We start from the raw sequence: 19,140 nt of genomic DNA on the forward strand, positions 1-19,140 counted from the left end.
GGTGCAGCCAAATAAATAAACGAATGAATAAATTTTTTTTTTTTTTTTGCAGTACGCGAGCCTCTCACTGTTGGGGCCCCTCCCGCCACGGAGCACAGGCCCCGGACACGCAGGCCCAGCCGCTCCGCGGCATGTGGGATCTTCCCGGACGGGGGCACCAACCCGCGTCCCCCGCATCGGCAGGCGGACTCCCAACCACTGTGCCACCAGGGAAGCCCTAAATATTAAAAAAAAAAAAAAAAAAAGAAGGGATATTCCAGGGGAGAGAAACAATGATGAGGCATTACAAAAAATTATAAAATATTAAAATTAACCTAAAGTTCAGAACATCCTTTTTTTTCCCCAAAAAATGTGTAAGTTGTGGCAAAATACTTATAAAATTTACTACGGTAATCATTTTTTAAGTGTATAATTCAGTGATACTAATTTAAAACACACATTCTTATACATGATATGTAAAGAGACTGGCCTACCACTTAGACAGGAGTATTATGAAAATAATTAAAATGCAAAACTTAGACATGTAGAAGAGGACGAGAAGCTGAGTACATTTACTTATTTTATTTCTACTTATTTCTGGCTGCATTGGGTCTTCATTACTGCGTGCAGGCTTTCTCTAGTTGCAGAAAGCCAGGGCTACTCTTCGTTGCAGTGTGCAGGCTTCTCATTGTGGTGGCTGCTCTTGTTGCAGCTCTAGGGCTCTAGGGAGCATGGGCTCAGTAGCTGTGGCGCACAGGCTCAGCTGCCCTGCGACGTGTGGGATCTTCCTGGACCAGGGCTCGAACCTGTGTCCCCTGCACCGACAGGTGGATTCTTAACCACTGCGCCAACAGGAAAGCCCCGAGTACATTTAAAAGCAGGCAGAAGACAACGTATGAAATTGTAAGCAGAAGTCCAACATGGTATGGTGTTATGTCAAGCAACAGAGGGGAAGCCCCGTGTCAGCAGCCAAGTTCAAGCTGTTGCACTGACCCTCCCTAGATACACGGACTCTAAAAACTACATGACATTAGATACAGAAGAATACAGGGTCAGGTCCTAAAATCTTATTTTGGAATATTAAAATTTTACAGGAAGACTGTGCTCCCCATTGTAGACCTACAGACCTTCACATCAAACATACAAGAAAAATTCAATGACGTTAATTTATTTCTAGCTTAAAACAATAAATTTGAGATGTATGCTTTATGTTCAATTTAACTTGATGTTAGCCCTCTATCAAAAGGACATATAAGGCAGCCTTATAGAAAAAAGGACAGCAGTGATGCAAAAATCTGTGTCACCTTGAAGGCCAATGTGAAAAACACTTCCATTATCAAAAGCTGATAATTACTTTATCAAGCAGTTGTAGAAATATAGTTTACAAACATCCATCTGATGAATTTTTACTAGCTAGCCTTGATAAAAATGGAAGATATTTTAAGCATTTTATCAGATTCTTAACTAAGAAATTAAAAAAAAAATTCATACCTTTGAGTCCCAAAGAATTTTTGTTTGGCAGATTCTGAGCTACATTTTGAGCATTTGATGCCAGTTCTGTGGATCAATGTAAAATGGAAGGTTTTAACATATCACAATTAAGGTATTCATCAGAAGAGAAATTGGTCAGCAAATTAAACGAAGGAGGGAAAGCATCAAACTAAGTATATGCTATGTGTCCAAGGAAAAAGAAACTTACTGCAATCCATGCTATGACAGACTGCTATGATCCAACTATGAACCTTAACAGCCAGACAGATCTTGAACATTCAATTTACATCAATTATGCTTGTTCTCATTCCCATGTTCACCAAGTTCCCTTCCCACTTGTCAAAGAAAACATTCCAATCTGTTTAAAAGGTATGTTTTTAGTAAATTTATAAATTAGCATTTTGACTACCCTTCAGTCTTTCTATTTTGGGTAATGTTTGATTCTGACTCTAGGGAATGGATTTGACTATTATCCTGTTAAGTCAGGTTTCTGAGCCTATGAGGCTGTGGGCTAGACTCAGAACTCTGGGTTATCAACAGGACAATACCATTCTGTGAGGCCTCTAGAGAAATAGCCAGCACTCCATCAGATGACATCTTTTAACTGTATTTTGCATCGAACACATTCTGCTACTCTAAATGAAAATAAGAGGAATGAGAGGGAAGAGATAAAGACAAAAGGAGAAGGAAGAAGAGATGGAGGAATATGAAAAAAGAAAAATAGCAGTTAATGGACTAATTCAACATTCTGTTTCAAACATCTGATTTAAAAATCAGTGGCGGTTATAAATAAAGCCACTATAAACATCACATGCAGGCCTTTGTGTGGGTGTTTTCATTCCTCTTCAGTAAAAACTTAGGGTTGGGATTGTAAGACTGTACAGTATATGTATGCTTTCACACCAGGAACGTAGGAGTTCGAGTTACTCTGTCACCTTCACTAACACTTGGAACTGTCAGTTTTTTTTAAAGCTATTTTAATGGATGAAAGGTGGTAGCCTACTGTGGTTTTAACTTGTATTTCCCCAATGACCAATGATGATTAGCACATTTTTGTGTGCTTATTGCCATCCATATATCTTCCTTTGTGAAGCATCTGTTCAAATCATTTGCTCATTTTTCATTAACTTTTTATTTTGAAATAATTATACATTCACAAGAAGTTATCCTTCACCCAGTCTCCCCCTATGATTACATCTCACATAATTCCAATAAAATATTATAGCAAAAAAACTGACACAGATACAGAATGCGTATACCGTTCTATGTCAAGTTTGTATTGTGGTAAAATAATGTTTGTGTGGTAAATAAAATTTACCATGCTAACCTTTTTTTTTTTTTTTTTTTTGTGGTACGCGGGCCTCTCACTGTTGTGGCCTCTGCTGTTGCGGAGCAAAGGCTCTGGACGCACAGGCTCAGTGGCCATGGCTCATGGGCCTAGCCGCTCTGCAGCATGTGGGATCTTCCCAGACCAGGGCATGAACCCGTGTCCCCTGCATCGGCAGGCGGACTCTCAACCACTGCGCCACCAGGGAAGCCCGATGCTAACCTTTTTAAGTGTACAGTTCACTGGCATTGAGTTATTCACAACGTGATATAACCAGTATCACCATCCATTTCCACAACTTTTCATTTTTTGTTCATTTTTAATTGCTCATTTTACTAGGTTGTTTGTTTTCTTCTCAACGAGTTGTGATAATTCTTTACCCATTCTGTATACAAGTCCCTTTTCAAACAGAGGTTTTAAATAAATATTTCCTCCTAAACTATGTCTTGCTCCTTCATTCTCTTTATTCTCTTCTGAAGAACCATGTTTTTCTTTTAGACTCATGCTTATTATGCCCTACGTAAGAAATTTTTGCTTAATCCAAGGTGGCTAAGATTTGCCCTGTATTTTCTTTAGAAGTTGTGCTTTCAGGTTTCACATGTAGAGCTATTATCCACTTGTGGTTATTTTTTATATACAGTATAATGTATACCATTGAATTGCCTTGGAACCTTTGTCCAAAACCAATTGTATCTGTGGGTTTATTTCTAGATTTGCTATTATATAATTGATCTGTCTCTGTGCTTTTGCCAATTCCACAGTCTTGACTACTGTACCTTTAGGGTAACTTCTTGAAATCAAGGAGTGTGAATCTTTGAACACTGTTAGTTTTCAAAACTGTTTGGGCTATGCTCAGACCTATACTTTTCCATAAAAATTTTAGAATCAAGTTACTGACACAGAAAAAATCTGTTAGGATTTTGAATGAACTTGTACTGAACCTGTATATCAATTTGGGGAGAAACAACATGTCAATAATACTGAATCTTCCAATTCATAAACACTGAGTATCTTGCTCCCTTTTTGGGTCATCTTTGATATTTATCATCGTGTTGCATAATTTTCAACATATAAATCTTGCACATATTTTGTCAGATTTATACCTAAGTGCTTCATGTTTTTGTACTACTATAAATGGTATATCCTTCTGTTTATTAATGCTTCTTCAAACACTCAATTTTACATTTTACTGTAAGATTTTATAATTTATATTTTCATTTAGAAGTCTCATCTTGCACATCATTAGACTTCTTCATAAGCATCTGATATTTTTTGAGGCCACTAATTTTTTTTTCCATTTTCTCTTTGTTGATGGTTTATAGAAATATCACCTGTCAACTATCTGCACTGTTTAAAGCTTCCTAATTAATTTCATTAATTTATCTATAGATTCTTTTATATCACTGCCAGAAATGACAGGTTTTTTCCTCCCTTTCCAACCCTTCTTTTCTTTTTCAATCTTTGTTTCAGTGCTTATGACCTCTGGTACAGGGGTGAATAGAAATAATGAGAGTAATCCTCCTGTTTCTCTTCAGTTCAACTAAATTTTTTGCATTTAAAAAAAAAAGGTAAGAGGGTAAGAGTAGTGAGAGTAAGCCCCTTGATCTTGTTACAAAAGAAAAATATTCTACACATCACTATTAATTTTGAGGTCTGCTGTGACTTTTGTAGAAATCGGGAATGAATGTTGGGTTTTGTCAAATGCTTTTCCTTATTAAAATGATATGGAGTTTCTCCTTTATTCTGTTAAAGGGGTGAATAATCCTTTTTTTATTGAGATATAACTCACATAACATAAAATCCACACTTTTAAGGCAAAGAACTGATTGGTTTTCAGTATATTCACAAGGTGTACAACAATCACAACTACCTATTCCAGAATATTTTCATTGCTCCAAAAAAATCTGGCACCCGTTCCTAGCCACTCCCCATTTCGCCTAAACATTCCCAGCCCCCAACAGCCACCAGTCTACTTCTGTTTCTATGTATCTGGCTAATCTGGATAATTTTTCTTACACATTCAGCCACTGAAGGACACTTGGCTTTTATGTGAACCTGTATCTTCCATTCTCTTGGGTATGTATCTAGGAGTCGTCTGATTTTTTTAAATGTTAAACTTGAATATCAAGTATAAACTTAACATGGCCATGATACATTAGCCTTTTTCTAGTCTACTGAATTGATTTCCAATATTGTGACTTAAAATTTTTACAGCTGTTTTGAAGAATGAGATTAATCTATAATTGCAAATGTTAGCAAAAAATTTATTGACAAAGTATCTTCTGATGATTTTTAATAGCTATAATATTAATTATAACAGATTATAAAGATAATTAATATCAATATTCCTTTTCTCATTCCTACAACGAATTATATGTTTCTTTTGTTTCCCTTGATAAGTCTCACAATAAACTTATCAATTCTAATACTAGTCTTTTCAAATTACCATTTTTATAACTTTCGTTGGTCCTCTTGATAGTATATTTGATTTCTAGTTCGCTGTGCTTCTGTGATGGTGGCAACTGTCTTTTTTAGCTAATTATTGAGCTATACTTTTATATTTTGGGTTATAATTCACGAAGTGTCAAATTATGTTTTTATAAATATAATCACAACAGTTAATATATATTATCAGGAAAAAATCTTCAAAAGAGCTTTATTAAATAAATAAGCCAATTAACAAGTATTTATCTGTGAATTTCAGTAAAGAAATAATCTTAAAACTGCAGGACACAGAAAAATCTGCAAAAGCAACTGTTGCCCTAAACCCATCTATCATCATCTACCTCTGTATCTGGCCAAATTTGTGTTCACCATTATGAATGGTAAATACTTTGTTTCAAGTCTTGCACTAAGAAATTCTATATATCCCTGACACTGAGATTTGAGTGTGGGTTTGTACTGCCTTACACAGATTTATTACAGCCTCTTCTTCAGAGTGCAAAAGGGGTAAACCACATACTTTATTGTCAATGAGATTTATAAGTGAGAAACTTTGGAGGTAAGAATCAGCTAAGAGTAGTCTCAGAGGTAGGACAGCTGCCTGTTTTTCATTCTTCTCCACCAGCACACTTTGATGTCATCTTTGTACGTTAAGAGCTCAAACAATTAAAATACATCTCTGGTGAGAATAGACACTTACCAGTTCCCTCATCTGCACCATTCTGAGCAGCTTCCCAACCTACTGGTTTTGTCCCACACCCATCTATAGATGGAGAATCTGAATAGTCCGCAGGGTTAAATGTCCTTGGGTTTGAAATAAAGAATAAAGGCAAATCACAAAATTAACTGTACATCATCTTCCCCGAAACAAGCCCTGTCCCTTCTAAGAACCACTATAAGAAACTTCACCCTCCTTCTCCTATTTAATTATAGCCAACTCTTCTCGCCATCGGAATGCAGATCTTCTGAAAAGCAGAGGTTGCCTAGAACCTTCCATACACTCTTGTATGATGCTCCTACTTCCCTAAGTTGTTGTCCTCTGCATCCTAAAGCAAGTGTGGAGACCTATAATCGTTCTAGGCAGGGTAATGGCTCTAATGAAAAACCCACCCACCCCCTCCCAACTAAGCCTAGACTTAAATAGGCAATAGGTCTTTTCTTCCAAAGTCAGAATCCAATTTTGGATTTGAACCTTTTACAGTAGAAGTATATGATTCTTTTTGTTTAGATGGGTGTAAATAAAAAGAAAACATTTTGTTCAGTGCCTCTTTTTAAATTAAAATCCTCAATACCCATGATTCAGATGTCTAACTAGAGCCAAATTAAATAGCACTGCTAAAATTTTCACAACAGAATTAAAAAAATTTTTTTTCAGCATTATTGGGGTGTCACTGACAAAAAGAACCACAAGAGTACTTTTTAAAGTAGACAGCAAAATCCACAAAATCGTTTAAAGCTACTGGGTTGGGCACATACGTTTATATGTTCCGGCCAGTTTGCTCCCTGTGTTTTCATCCTTCCTTTGTCCACAGGGAGCTCAGGCAGAAAACAGAGATGGCAGGAGTCACCACCTGAAGGCAGTGACCCCCAACAGTGCTGCCCTGGAGATATGGAGAAACAAAGGACTTTTCCTTTCTTGACTGTCATCTACTTATGGCCTCTATAAGAAGCTTAAAAACTTTTTATAAAGATGGGGGGGGGAGCTAATGTTTTGCATAACAGCAAAAAGTGAGAGAACCAGAAATAATGAATAAATAACTGATTATACCATCTATTTAATAACAATATACTCATCCTTCACAATTCAAGATAAAAATGATTGCTTTTCATAAAAAACAAAACAAAACAGAAACATTTCATTTACTTACCATTCAAAGATAATTGCTGGATTTACCAACATAACTCTCTTAAGCAATGGTTTTCAACTGGGGTGGCTGTGCACCTCCCTCCCAGGGAACATTTGGCGATGTCTGGAGACATTTTTGACTGTCACAACTTGAGGAGGGGTGCTACTGGCATCTAGTAGGGAGAGGCCAGGGATGTTGCTAAACATCCTACAATGTAAAGGGAACCCCACCACCTCAACAAACTATTATCCAATCCAAAATGTCGATAAAGCCAAGGCTAGAAAACTGCTCTAAGGCCTACTGCAATACAATTTTATCTGTGTTATTTTGCTTTTTCAGTATTGTCTCTTTAAACTACAGAAGGTAATTACTTCAAAAATAGGATGGCTAAGACTTACCCCATGCCTTGTGTTGAGAATCTTCCTGCCCCTCTCCCTCTGCCACGTCCAAACGCTTTTAAAGAAAATATAGTGTAAAAATAATACTTATGTCCTACACAACTGTAATTCTACCAACTTCATCCCTTACACACCTACCCAAACATTACTGTCATTGTTCCTAACAGCACCAACATTCCCAACCAGTGCACCCAATCTGCTGGTCCCTAATGACACAAATATCTACAGTTATTGATCTCAAAGGATAGAAAAGAATTTAATTCTGCTTGTACAACACTTGTCATATTTAACAGCTTAACATGGGCAGATTTTATATATATATATATATATATATATATATATATATATATATATATATATTTAATTTATTTTTGGCTGTATTGGATCTACATTGCTGGCCGTGGGCTTTCTCTAGTTGTGGCGAGCAGGGGCTACTCTTCATTGCGGTGCGTGGGCTTCTCATTGCAGTGGCTTCTCTTGTTGCGGAGCATGGGCTCTAGGTGTGGGCTTCAGTAGTTGCAGTACGCGGGCTCAGTAGTTGTGGCGCATGGGCTTAGCTGCTCTGTGACATGTGGGATCTTCCCGGACCAGGGATCGAACCCACGTCCCCTGCATTGGCAGGCAGATTCTTAACCACTGCACCACTAGGGAAGCCCCTGATGGTGTTATTACATACCATTTTTAATACTAAGATTCTGACCGATGACCAAAAGGGCAGCAAACAAGAGAGCGAGCAAGCAAGAAGAAATAGTTCTATTCAGTGACTCTCCAGTTTTTCTTAATCGAATCCTAAATTGTGGATTAAAGACCTAAACACAAGAGCTAAAACTATATAACCCTTAGAAGAAAATATAGAGCAAAAGCTTCATGATACTGAATTTGGTAATGATTTCTTGGATATGACACCAAAGACTCAGGCAAGAAAAGGAAAAAATTAGACTTTAAACTGGTGTATCAAAAGACATGAACAGACTAAAAAGAAAACCCAAAGAATATTTACACATTCTACATTTGATAAGGGAGTAACACATAACGAAATTCTACAACTCTCTAACAAAACAAACAACCAGATTAAAAAATGGCAAGAGACTTGAATAGACATCTCTCCAAATATAATATAAAAATGGTCAATGAGCAGATGAAAATATTCTCAACACCACTAATCATTAGGGCAATGTGGCACCCACTGCAATGGCTACGAGTGAGAAACAGAGAAAGAGAGAGAGAGAGAAGAGAAAATAAGTGTTGGCAAAGATGTATAGAAACTGAAGCCTTTGTACACTGTTTCATGGGAATGTACAATAGTGTAGCCACTGTGGAAAACAGTTATGGCAATTCCCCCCAAAATTAAAAATAGAACTATATGATCCTTATAGCACAGAGAACTCTGCTCAATATTCTGTAATAACCTAAGTGGGAAAGAATTTGAAAAGAATAGATACATGTATAGGTATAACTGAAGCACTTTGCTGTACACCTGAAACTAACACAACATTATAAATCAACTGTAGTCCAATATAAAATTTAAAAAAATATTTTTAAGAAAAAAAAAAAGAATTATATGATCCTGCAATTCCACTTGTGGGTATATGTATCCAAGAGAATATGAAAATAGGGTCTTGAAGAGCTACTTGTACACCCATGTTCATGTTCATAGCAGCCTTACTCATAATAGCCAAAAGGTAGAATCAACCTAAGTGTCCACTGATGAATGAATGTGGTACATACATACAATGTAATATTTTTCAGCCTTAAAAAGGAAGGAAGGGGTTTCCCTGGTGGCACAGTGGTTAAGAATCTGCCTGTCAATGCAGGGGACACGGGTTCGAGCCCTGGTCCGGGAAGATCCCACGTGCTGCAGAGCAACTAAGCCCATGCGCCACAACTACTGAGCCTGCGAGCCACAGCTACTGAGTCCGCATGCCACAACTACTGAAGCCCGTGCGCCTAGAGCCCGTGCTTCGCAATAAGAGAAGCCACCACAATGAGAAGCCCACACACCACAACAAAGAGTAGTCCCCGCTCGCCACAACCAGAGAAAAGCCTGCACGCAGCAACAAAGACCCAATGAAGTCAAAAATAAAATAAATAAATTATAAAAAAAGAAAAAAAACGGAAGGAAATTCTGACAAATGCTACAATGTGCATGAACCTTGAGGACATTTTGCTAAGTGAAACGAGCCAGTCACAAAAGGACAAATATTTCATGATTCCACTTATATGAGGTATGTAAGAGTACTCAAATTCAGAAAAAGGTGGTTGCCAAGGGATATGTTAGCCATGCTAATATAACTAAATGTATATTTAATCATGTACAGTTAACTTATCCAGTAGTTCAAGTTAAACTATTAAAAGATACGGTCTTAACAAAAATCTACCCTATCCCCAGAGACAGGGGAATAGAGGGAAATGTCCTAAAAAGTGGAAGAATTCTAATAATGCATATTAGTGGCTACTATCTATTTTAACACTGTCGAAAGGCAAAGGTAAGACTTCAGGTAAGTCTAAAAGAAGGTTGGAAACTTGGGTTTAAAAAAAAACAAACTTAACTCTAAGAAGAAAGCTTTCAATGATCAAGTTTTGGCAAGACTCCTTACAATTAAGAGAGGTGGTAGGGTGGGGGGAGGAGAGTCATCATGTAAGAAAACGAATTCACAGGACATAAAACAGTTAACTGTAAAAAAAAGCAAACAAACTTTAGTATGTCCATACAATGGAATATTATTTGGCTATAAAAAGAAATGAAGTACTTATACATGCTACAACATTGTGCTGATATGTGGTAGAACATCAATGAATCTTTAAAACATTAAGCTAGGTCAAAGAAGCCAGTCACAAAAGAGCACATATTGATAGATTCCATTTACATATCATATGTCCAGAACAGGAGAATCTATAAACACAGGAAGTAGATTACCAGTTGTTTACTGCTGGGATGGCGGGGGGGGGGGGGGGGGGGGGGGGTGATGAAGGAATTGGAAATTGATACTTAAAGGGTATGGGATATTCTTTTTGAGGTGATGAAAATGTTCTGAAATTGATTATGGTGATGGCTGCATAATTCTAAAAATATACTAAAAACCACTGAATTATGCAATGTAAATGGGTGAATTGTACAGTATGTAAATTACATCTCAAGAAATTTTAGAGGTCAATAATAAACACTGTTACCAGTGAAGAAAACAGAGAAACAACACAACTGCTCTTGATTAAGTGCATTCATGTGCACCCATTCAGTGGCAAACTGTGTGGCAAAAGGAATATTTAACAGTGGTTAAGTATTAAGAAAATAGGGGCAATTTTTAAAAAAGGATTCTGCTAAAAAATCATTAAACAATTATCTAATACTTGAGCCAGAAAGCAAGATGTACATGAAAGAGAAGAAAGTAATTTATAAAAGAAAAACATATCCTAAGGCCAAAAATTCAAGAAATCCTGCAAGTCCCCTGGAAAAAGTCAGTATCAACTAAATATCTCCATGTCTCCAGAGAGCAGTAGCCGCACCCAAGTATGAAACACAAACAAGCCAACTATCTTAAGTAGATTTTAAAAAATCAAATCCATCTTCATGTACATTTTAGCAAGCTAACAAAATTGTTCTTTCCTATTCACCTGGCTAGTTACACGACCAGTAACGTTGTTATCTGTGTATATACATTTTCCTATACTGTTATCTGGTACAAATAGCTGTTTTCACCTAACATCTCAGGAGAGAGACCTGGGTTCTTATAATTGAGAAAAACAACATTAAAGTAAATTATCATAAAGAATAAACCAATGTTATGATAAATGCTAAACCTTTACTCATAGAGGTCTATCTAGTGACTCTGCACTACATCTATGTTGAATAATTGCTCAAGTTTTTAATTGTTTAATATTTATGTCTTACACTGAGAGCCAGAGTAGAAAAGTTGCCCATTTCCCTTGAAAAAAGCCAAAACACAGAGAACAGCTAACCACCTCTAGTGGAGAAGGCAAATCTAAAGAACAGATATCCCCCCTGGGGCTGAACATGTGCAACCTAAAGAAAAATAAGAAGATAGAAAGCAATCCCTTTCCTTCAACCCCAGGAGACTGTAAGCAGGGCTTTGAGTAAAGCTGTTTTCTTTTTTTTTTTTTTTTTTTTTTTTGCGGTACACAGGCCTCTCACTGTTGTGGCCTCTCCCGTTGCGAAGTACAGACTCCGGACGCGCAGGCTCAGCGGCCATGGCTCACGGGCCCAGCCGCTCCGCGGCATGTGGGATCTTCCCAGACCGGGGCACGAACCCGTGTCCCCTACATCGGCAGGCGGACTCTCAACCACTGCGCCACCAAGGAAGCCCAAGCAGGGCTTTGATAACAGCCAAATGCACCAGAAACTGTGGGCTCTCGAATTTATCACTGCACACTCTCGGTCATGATCTTTAAGATACTGAGTAGTTCTAAAGTTTTTTGTACAGACAAAAGTTCCCAGATTTTCAGGGCTGGTTCAATGATAAAGATGGTTGCTGTGTTGACCACAAGCTGCACACCTGCCCAGAGACCTGTTCAGCCCACAAAGAGAACAGGGCACTCTGGGGCTTGTGGCTCAGAGACTTAGGACTCAGGCAAGTTGTGCCTCTTTGTCCTTGGGTCAGGGTTTATCCACAGAGATAGGAATACTTCTTCCCCAATCGCAAAGTAGCGTAAATGAGTCAAATGACAACAGCAAATGCCGCAGGGACTCAGTGAGAAAGAGATCTTATTTCGAGTCTTATCCTCATATCTCATATATTAGCTTTTCCTTAGCAAGTAAGTCTGATTATAAATGTGTCACAATAATTATTTCAGGAAAGAATTAATGGATTCTAATACCAGTGAATAAAAGTCTGATGGGAAAACAGTTATTTACACAGTCTCAGAGCACTCCCCCCCAAAAATATGTATTAATTACAAAGAATGAGGGAGTAACTTTACAAAGGAGAAACTTAGCAGAAACCACTTTCCTTAAGTAATCAAAGGTAACATCACTAGCAATGGGATAAATCTGCATCATGTACCCTCTAACATGAGGTACAGCTATATCATTCTGTGGCATTCCGGCCAAAAACTGGTAACATGAATCTAATCATGAGGAAACTTCTCAGTTTGCTAATCAAGGACATTCTACAAAAGAGATACTTCCAAAGTGTCAAGGGCATGAAAGACAAAGAAAGACTATTCCAGATTGATAAACTGTTCTAGATTGAAGGACACTACACAGACATGGGAACTAAATACTGTGTGTGATCCCAGACTGGATCCTGGACCAGAATATTTGCTTTTTGTTATAAAGAACATTAGCAGGATAACTGGAAATTTTTGAATAAGGCCTATACATTGTATCGATGGTAATTTCATGATTTTATCATTTTAAGGTAGCTCTTTAAGACAATATATTTTTTCATAAGAGTTACACACTAAAATATTAAGGGGTAAAATGGCATTATGTTTGAAATGAACACACAAGGGTTTCAGAAAAAACAGTAATATGTACATACAGAGAGGAAATATAGCAAATGTAGCAAAATATTAAAGCTTGGGGACTCTGGGTAAACACTATGCAAAATTCTGCTGTGCTTTTTTATTTCAAAGTAAAATGTTAAAACCACACCCTAAGCACTTATATGTATATTTTATATTCCAGTGAATACATTTTATTCTGTGAAAAATCTAAGCTGTTCTTCATGTTTGCACTAGCTAAACTGATCCTTCTACACAGAATGTTCCTACCCAGATTTTCACATGGCTTTCTTCCTCCTCACTTTAAATCCCATCTCCTCAGAGACCTCCTTAGGTCCTCTAAAGGAAACCCTATTGGCAGTTGATCACGTCACCAATCATTTTCTTAAGTAAGTCGAACAGTGCTTTTACTTGATTGTCTCTCCTCCTTCCCCACTAAGGATGTGAGGAACCATGTCTTAGGCACAGCAGTATCTTCAACAATATAATAGGTACCTAAGTATCAGTTGTTGCGTTAAAGACTGATATGTAACCCCAATGTCATAAACATGGATATTTTTTCATGGACTCATATTTAGAGGCATAATAATATTACTATTCAATTACAGGAAATAACCTAGTTGTTCAGCAACTTATTTTAGAGCACTGCATTTTGTAAAATAATTTTTGTACCAGGACCCGAGAAGGCATTTATAGAAAATTCAAGAATTAAAACTAGAATGTCAGCACCTAGTAGGTGCTCGACAATTAACCTTTCAGTTATATTATATAGGCCATATTCACAAATTAGTTTCCCTGGTGGCGCAGTGGTTAAGAATCCACCTGCCAATGCAGAGGACACGGGTTTGAGCCCTGGTCCAGGAAGATCCCACATGCCATGGAGCAACTAAGCCCATGTGCCCCAACTACTGAGCCTGTGCTCTAGAGCCTGTGAGCCACAACTACTGCACCTGTGTGCCACAGCTACTGAAGCCTGCGCGCCTAGAGCCCGTGCTCCGCAACAAGAGAAGCCACCACAATGAGAAGCCCGTGCACCACAACGAAGAGTAGCCCCCATTTGCCGCAACTAGAGAAAGCCCACGTGCAGCAATGAAGACCCAATGCAGCCAAAAATAAAAACTAAAAAAAAAAAAGTTAGCTGAGTGGCTTGATTATATTGTAACTTCTTACACAAAAGCCAAGTAGTTTCATCCTGGAACACAGAATTATATTATTTTTTTTACTAACTAACACAGCACATGATGAAGAACTTTATCAAGAATACCCCCAATCTGAGTTTGAGATTGGCATGTACACACTACTATATTTAAAAGAGATAACCAACAAGGATCTACTGTATAGCACAGGGAACTTTGCTCCATATGCAGTAATAACCTAAACGGGAAAACAATTCGAAAAAAAATAGATACATGGGCTTCCCTGGTGGCGCAGTGGTTGGGAGTCTGCCTGCCGATGCAGGGGACGCGGGTTTGGTGCCCTGGTCCGGGAGGATCCCACATGCCGCGGAAAGGCTGGGCCCGTGGGCCACGGCCGCTGAGCCTGCGCCTCTGGAGCCTGTGCTCCGCAGCGGGAGAGGCCGCGGTGGTGAGAGGCCCGCATACCACAAAAAAGAAAAAAGAAAAAAAAAAAGAATACATACATGTATATGTATAACTAAATCACTTTGCTGTATACCTGAAATTAATACAACATTGTTAATAGACCATGCTCCAATAAAAAAAAAAAATACTCCCAATCTCACAGATTATTAACATGGTCTTCAATCTAAACTCAGGATTAGATACTTTATAAATATCAATTAAATTCCACATTTTGTACACAAAGCACAGTATTATTTGATGGCCAAGTATCTATGAATAGTCAACATTTATAAATTTCCAAAGGTTTTCACACCAACTACTAGGCTCACTTTCCAAAAAGCAAAGCCCAGAACACTAACAATAGCCTAGCACAGCTGTTATTCTCCTCTTCTGAAGAGGCTGTTTTCTCACAAAAACACACAACTCACAAGCTACCTTTCCACCAACTTTAAATGAATCATAGAAAAATGATCTGTTACAAGTGTCACACTGATTCTTGCTCCTCCCAATACAGAGAAAACATTCAGGGAAAGGTACAGAAAAACTAGGTGTATAAATGGAACTTAATTTTATTTCATTTGCTACAGTTTATACTTTCCATGAAATGGGAGTAAAATATACTCCCATTTTATATATATGATTTTTTATTTAATACAGAGATTACCAAATTCTTAACATAAATTACAAAAAAATGTACATTAGCATATTAAATCCATGCTGTTTCATAATACTCTTTATGCTAACACTGTGTAGATAAGGCAAAAATTAAAGGGGAAAGGGGTGATTTATTAAAATTTTAGCAGCTTAACATTTTAGCTAATTTTATCATGAACATAGATTACTGTTCTGAGGGAGAGCCAACGTGAAGTCAGCAACAGCTGCCCACAAGTATGGTCAAAATTAAAGAATAAAGGCAATGGAGACCTCAAAGAATCATTTTTAAAGTACACACTTTAAACCATGTACTTGTTTTTTAAGGATGCATTCTAAAATCTGCATACTACCCAACAGATCACAAATAACTGGAAAGGGATAGTACAATCAACAGTTTTAAGGTTAATTCAACACACCATGAGAGAGTAGATTAAGACATTAAATAACTTACAACCAAACTTCTGGAAAGGGACATATTAAACACATAAAACAAAGGACACATCCTTTAATTATGAAAGGGACAAATTATTTGTCTTGTACCACTATTCACTTATTATCAAACTGTACTTTACTAATATTCACCAAGCAAAATAACTGTTTTTGTGCATAGTGGGTACTGAATGTTTTCTCTCTTCTTGCTCTGTGTTGAACTTGGGATAATGATTCTAAGAAATCCCTAGACACAGACCACTACTCTTGAACAGCTTGTTTAAACATGTTTAAATATTAGCTAATAATATAAAAATTACACCTCACTAGAGTTTACATATATGTGGAAGAGGGTGGACTGATTTTTTTTAACATCTTACTGGGTTTATAAACAGTCAATCTGGGAATTCCCCGGCAGTCCACTGGTTAGGACTTGGCGCTTCACTGCCAGGGCTTGGGGTTCAATCCCTAGTCCAGGAACTAAGATCCCACAAGCCACGCAACACAGCCAAAAAAAAAAAAAGTCAATCTGAGTCCCTTACCCACTACTTTACAACCTTCCTTAAAAGTAAACATAAGGGAGCTTCCCTGGTGGCGCAGTGGCTAAGAATCCGCCTGCCAATGCAGGGGACATGGGTTCACGCCCTGGTCCAGGAAGATCCCACATGCCGCAGAGCAACTAAGCCCACAAGCCACAACTACTAAGCCTGCGCTCTAGAGCCCGCGAGCCACAACTACTAAGCCTACATGCCACAACTACTGAAGCCCACATGCCTAGAGCCCATGCTCTGCAACAAGAGAAGCCACCGCAATGAGAAGCCGCACACCGCAACGAAGAGTAGCCCCTGCTGGCCACAACTAGAGAAATGCCGCAAGCAGGAACAAAAACCCAATGCGGTCAAAAATAAATTAATTAAAATAAATTTAAAAAAAAAAAGTAAACATAAGGGGACTTCCACTGAAGGTCCAGTGGCTAAGACTTCACCTTCCAATGCAGGGAGTGAGGGTTCAATCCCGGGTCAGGGAACTAAGACCCCACATGCCTCACGGCCAAAAAACCAAAACATAAAACAGAAACAATAGTGTAACAAATTCAATAAAGACTTTAAAACTGGTCCACATCAAAAAATTCTTTAAAAAGCAGGGCTTCCCTGGTGGCGCAGTGGTTGAGAGTCCGCCTGCCGATGCAGAGGACATGGGTTTGTGTCCCAGTCTGGGAAGATCCCACACGCCGTGGAGCGGCGAGGCCCGTGAGCCATGGCCGCTGAGCCTGTGCGTCCAGAGCCTGTGCTTTGCAACGGGAGAGGCCACAACAGTGAGAGGCCTGTGTATCGCCAAAAAAAAAAAAAAAAAGAGGTCGGGGGGTGTGATTAACATATATACACTACTATATATAAAGTGGATTTAAAAAAAACAAGGACCAAGACTGATTCAAGATGGTGGAGTGGAAGGACATGTGCTCATTCCCTCTTGCGAGAGCACTGGAATCCCAACTAACTGTTGAACAATCATCAACAGGAAAACACTGCAACTCACCAAAAAAGATACCCCATATCCAAAGACAAAGGACAAGCCGCAATGAGACAGTAGGAGGGGCGCAATCATAATAAAATCAAATCCCATAATCACTAAGTGGAGAACACTTATACCATATCCACCCACTGGACTAAAGGTTCTAAGCCCCACGTCAGGCTTCCCAACCTGGGGGTCGGGCAATGGGAGGAGGAATTCCTAGAGAATCAAACTTTGAAGGCTAGCGGGACTTGATTGCAGGACTTTGACAGGACTGGGGGAAACAGAGACTCCGCTCTTGGAGGGCACACACGAAGTATTGTGCACATCAGGACCCAGGGGAAGGAGCAGTGACCCCATAGGAGACTGAAGCAGACCTACCTGCTAATGTTGGAGGGTCTCCTGCAGAGGCAGGGGGTGGCTGTGGCTCACTGTGAGGACAAGGACACTGGCAGCAGAAGTTTTCGGAAATACTCCTTGGCATGAGCCCTCCCAGAGCCTCCAGTGCTGTGTCACCTCAGGCCAAACAACCAACAGGGAGGGAACTCAGCCCCACACATCAGCAGACAAGTGGATTAAAATTTTACTGAGCTCTGTCCACCAGAGCAACACCCAGGTCTACCCAACACCAGTCCCTCCCATGAAGAAGCTTGCACAAGCCTCTTAGATAGCCTCATCCACCAGAGGCAAGAAGGACTACAATACTGCAACCTGTGGAACGAAAACCACATTCACAGAAAGACAGAAAAATGAAAAGGCAGAGGACTTTGTTACCAGATGAAGGAACAAGATAAAACCCCAGAAAAACAACTAAATGAAGTGGAGATAGGCAACCTTCCAGAAAAAGATTTCAGAACAATGACAGTGAAGATGATCCAGGACCTTGGAAAAAGAACGGAGGGAAAGATTGAGAAGATGCAAGAAATGTTTAACAGAGACCTAGAAGAATTAAAGAACAAACAAACAGAGATGAACAATAAAATAACTGAAATGAAAAATACACTAGAAGGAAACAACAGAATAACTGAGGCAGAAGAACAGATACATGACCTCGGAGATAGAATGCTGGAATTCACTGCCACGGAACAGAATAAAGAAAAAAGAATGAAAAAAATGAAGACAGCCTAAAAGACCTCTGAGACAACATTAAACGCACTAACATTTGCATTATAGGGGTCCCAGAAGGAGAAGAGAGAGAGACAGGACCAAGAAAATATTTGAAGAGATTAGAGTAGAAAACTTCCTTAACATGGTAAAAAAAAATAGCCACCCAAGTCCAGGAAGCGCAGAGAGTCCCAAGCAGGATAAACCCAAGGAGAAACATGCCAAGACACGCAGTAATTAAATTGACAAAAATTAAAGACAAAGAAAAATTACTAAAAGCAACAAGGGAAAAATGACAAATAACATACAAGGGAACTCCCATTAAGGTTAACAGCTGATTTCTCAGCAGACACTCTACAAGGCAGAAGGGAGTGTCACGATAAATTTAAAGTGATGAAAGGGAAGAACCTACAACCAAGATTACTCTACCCGGCAAGCATCTCATTCAGATTCGACGGAGAAATCAAAAGCTTTACAGACAAGCAAAAGCTAAGAGAATTCAGCACCACCAAATCAACTCTACAACAAATGCTAAAAGAACTTCTCTAAGTGGAAAACACAAGAGAAGAAAAAGACCTACAAAAAACAAACCCAAAACAGTTAAGAAAATGGTAATAGGAACATACATATTGATAATTACCATAAATGTGAATGGATTAAATGCTCCAACCAAAAGACACAGGCTCGCTGAATGGATACAAAAAGAAGGCCCATATAAATGCTCTCTACAAGAGACCCACTTCAGGCCTAGGGACACATACAGACTGAAAGTTAGGGGATGGAAAACAATATTCCATGCAAATGGAAAAAGAAAGCTAGAGTAGCAATACTAATTATCAGATAAAATAGACTTTAAAATAAAGAATGTTACAAGTGACAAGGAAAAACACTACATAATGATCAAAGGATCAATCCAA

General features: G+C 38.6%; 1 protein-coding gene across 13 annotated transcripts in view; it reads right to left on the bottom strand.

Annotated features, from left to right (window-relative positions):
- Window positions 1–19,140, bottom strand: part of UBAP2 (ubiquitin associated protein 2) — a 128,759-nt gene that overhangs the window by 39,999 nt on the left and 69,620 nt on the right. For 11 of the 13 annotated variants that reach the window (XM_032636071.1, XM_032636070.1, XM_032636078.1 and 8 more), the window contains 3 exons: window positions 7,485–7,539; window positions 5,940–6,043; window positions 1,471–1,536 (listed from right to left, as the gene is read on the bottom strand). The exons of 1 other annotated variant lie outside the window; for it this stretch is intronic. In XM_032636071.1, the coding sequence (XP_032491962.1) occupies window positions 1,471–1,536; window positions 5,940–6,043; window positions 7,485–7,539 (225 nt within the window). Of the gene's footprint in view, window positions 1–1,470; window positions 1,537–5,939; window positions 6,044–7,107; window positions 7,259–7,484; window positions 7,540–19,140 lie in introns of those variants that run through there. One more of the 13 variants, XM_032636080.1, reaches the window with a different exon arrangement.

This window comes from Phocoena sinus, chromosome 6 (genome assembly GCF_008692025.1).
Source record: "Phocoena sinus isolate mPhoSin1 chromosome 6, mPhoSin1.pri, whole genome shotgun sequence".
Lineage (NCBI taxonomy): Eukaryota > Metazoa > Chordata > Mammalia > Artiodactyla > Phocoenidae > Phocoena > Phocoena sinus.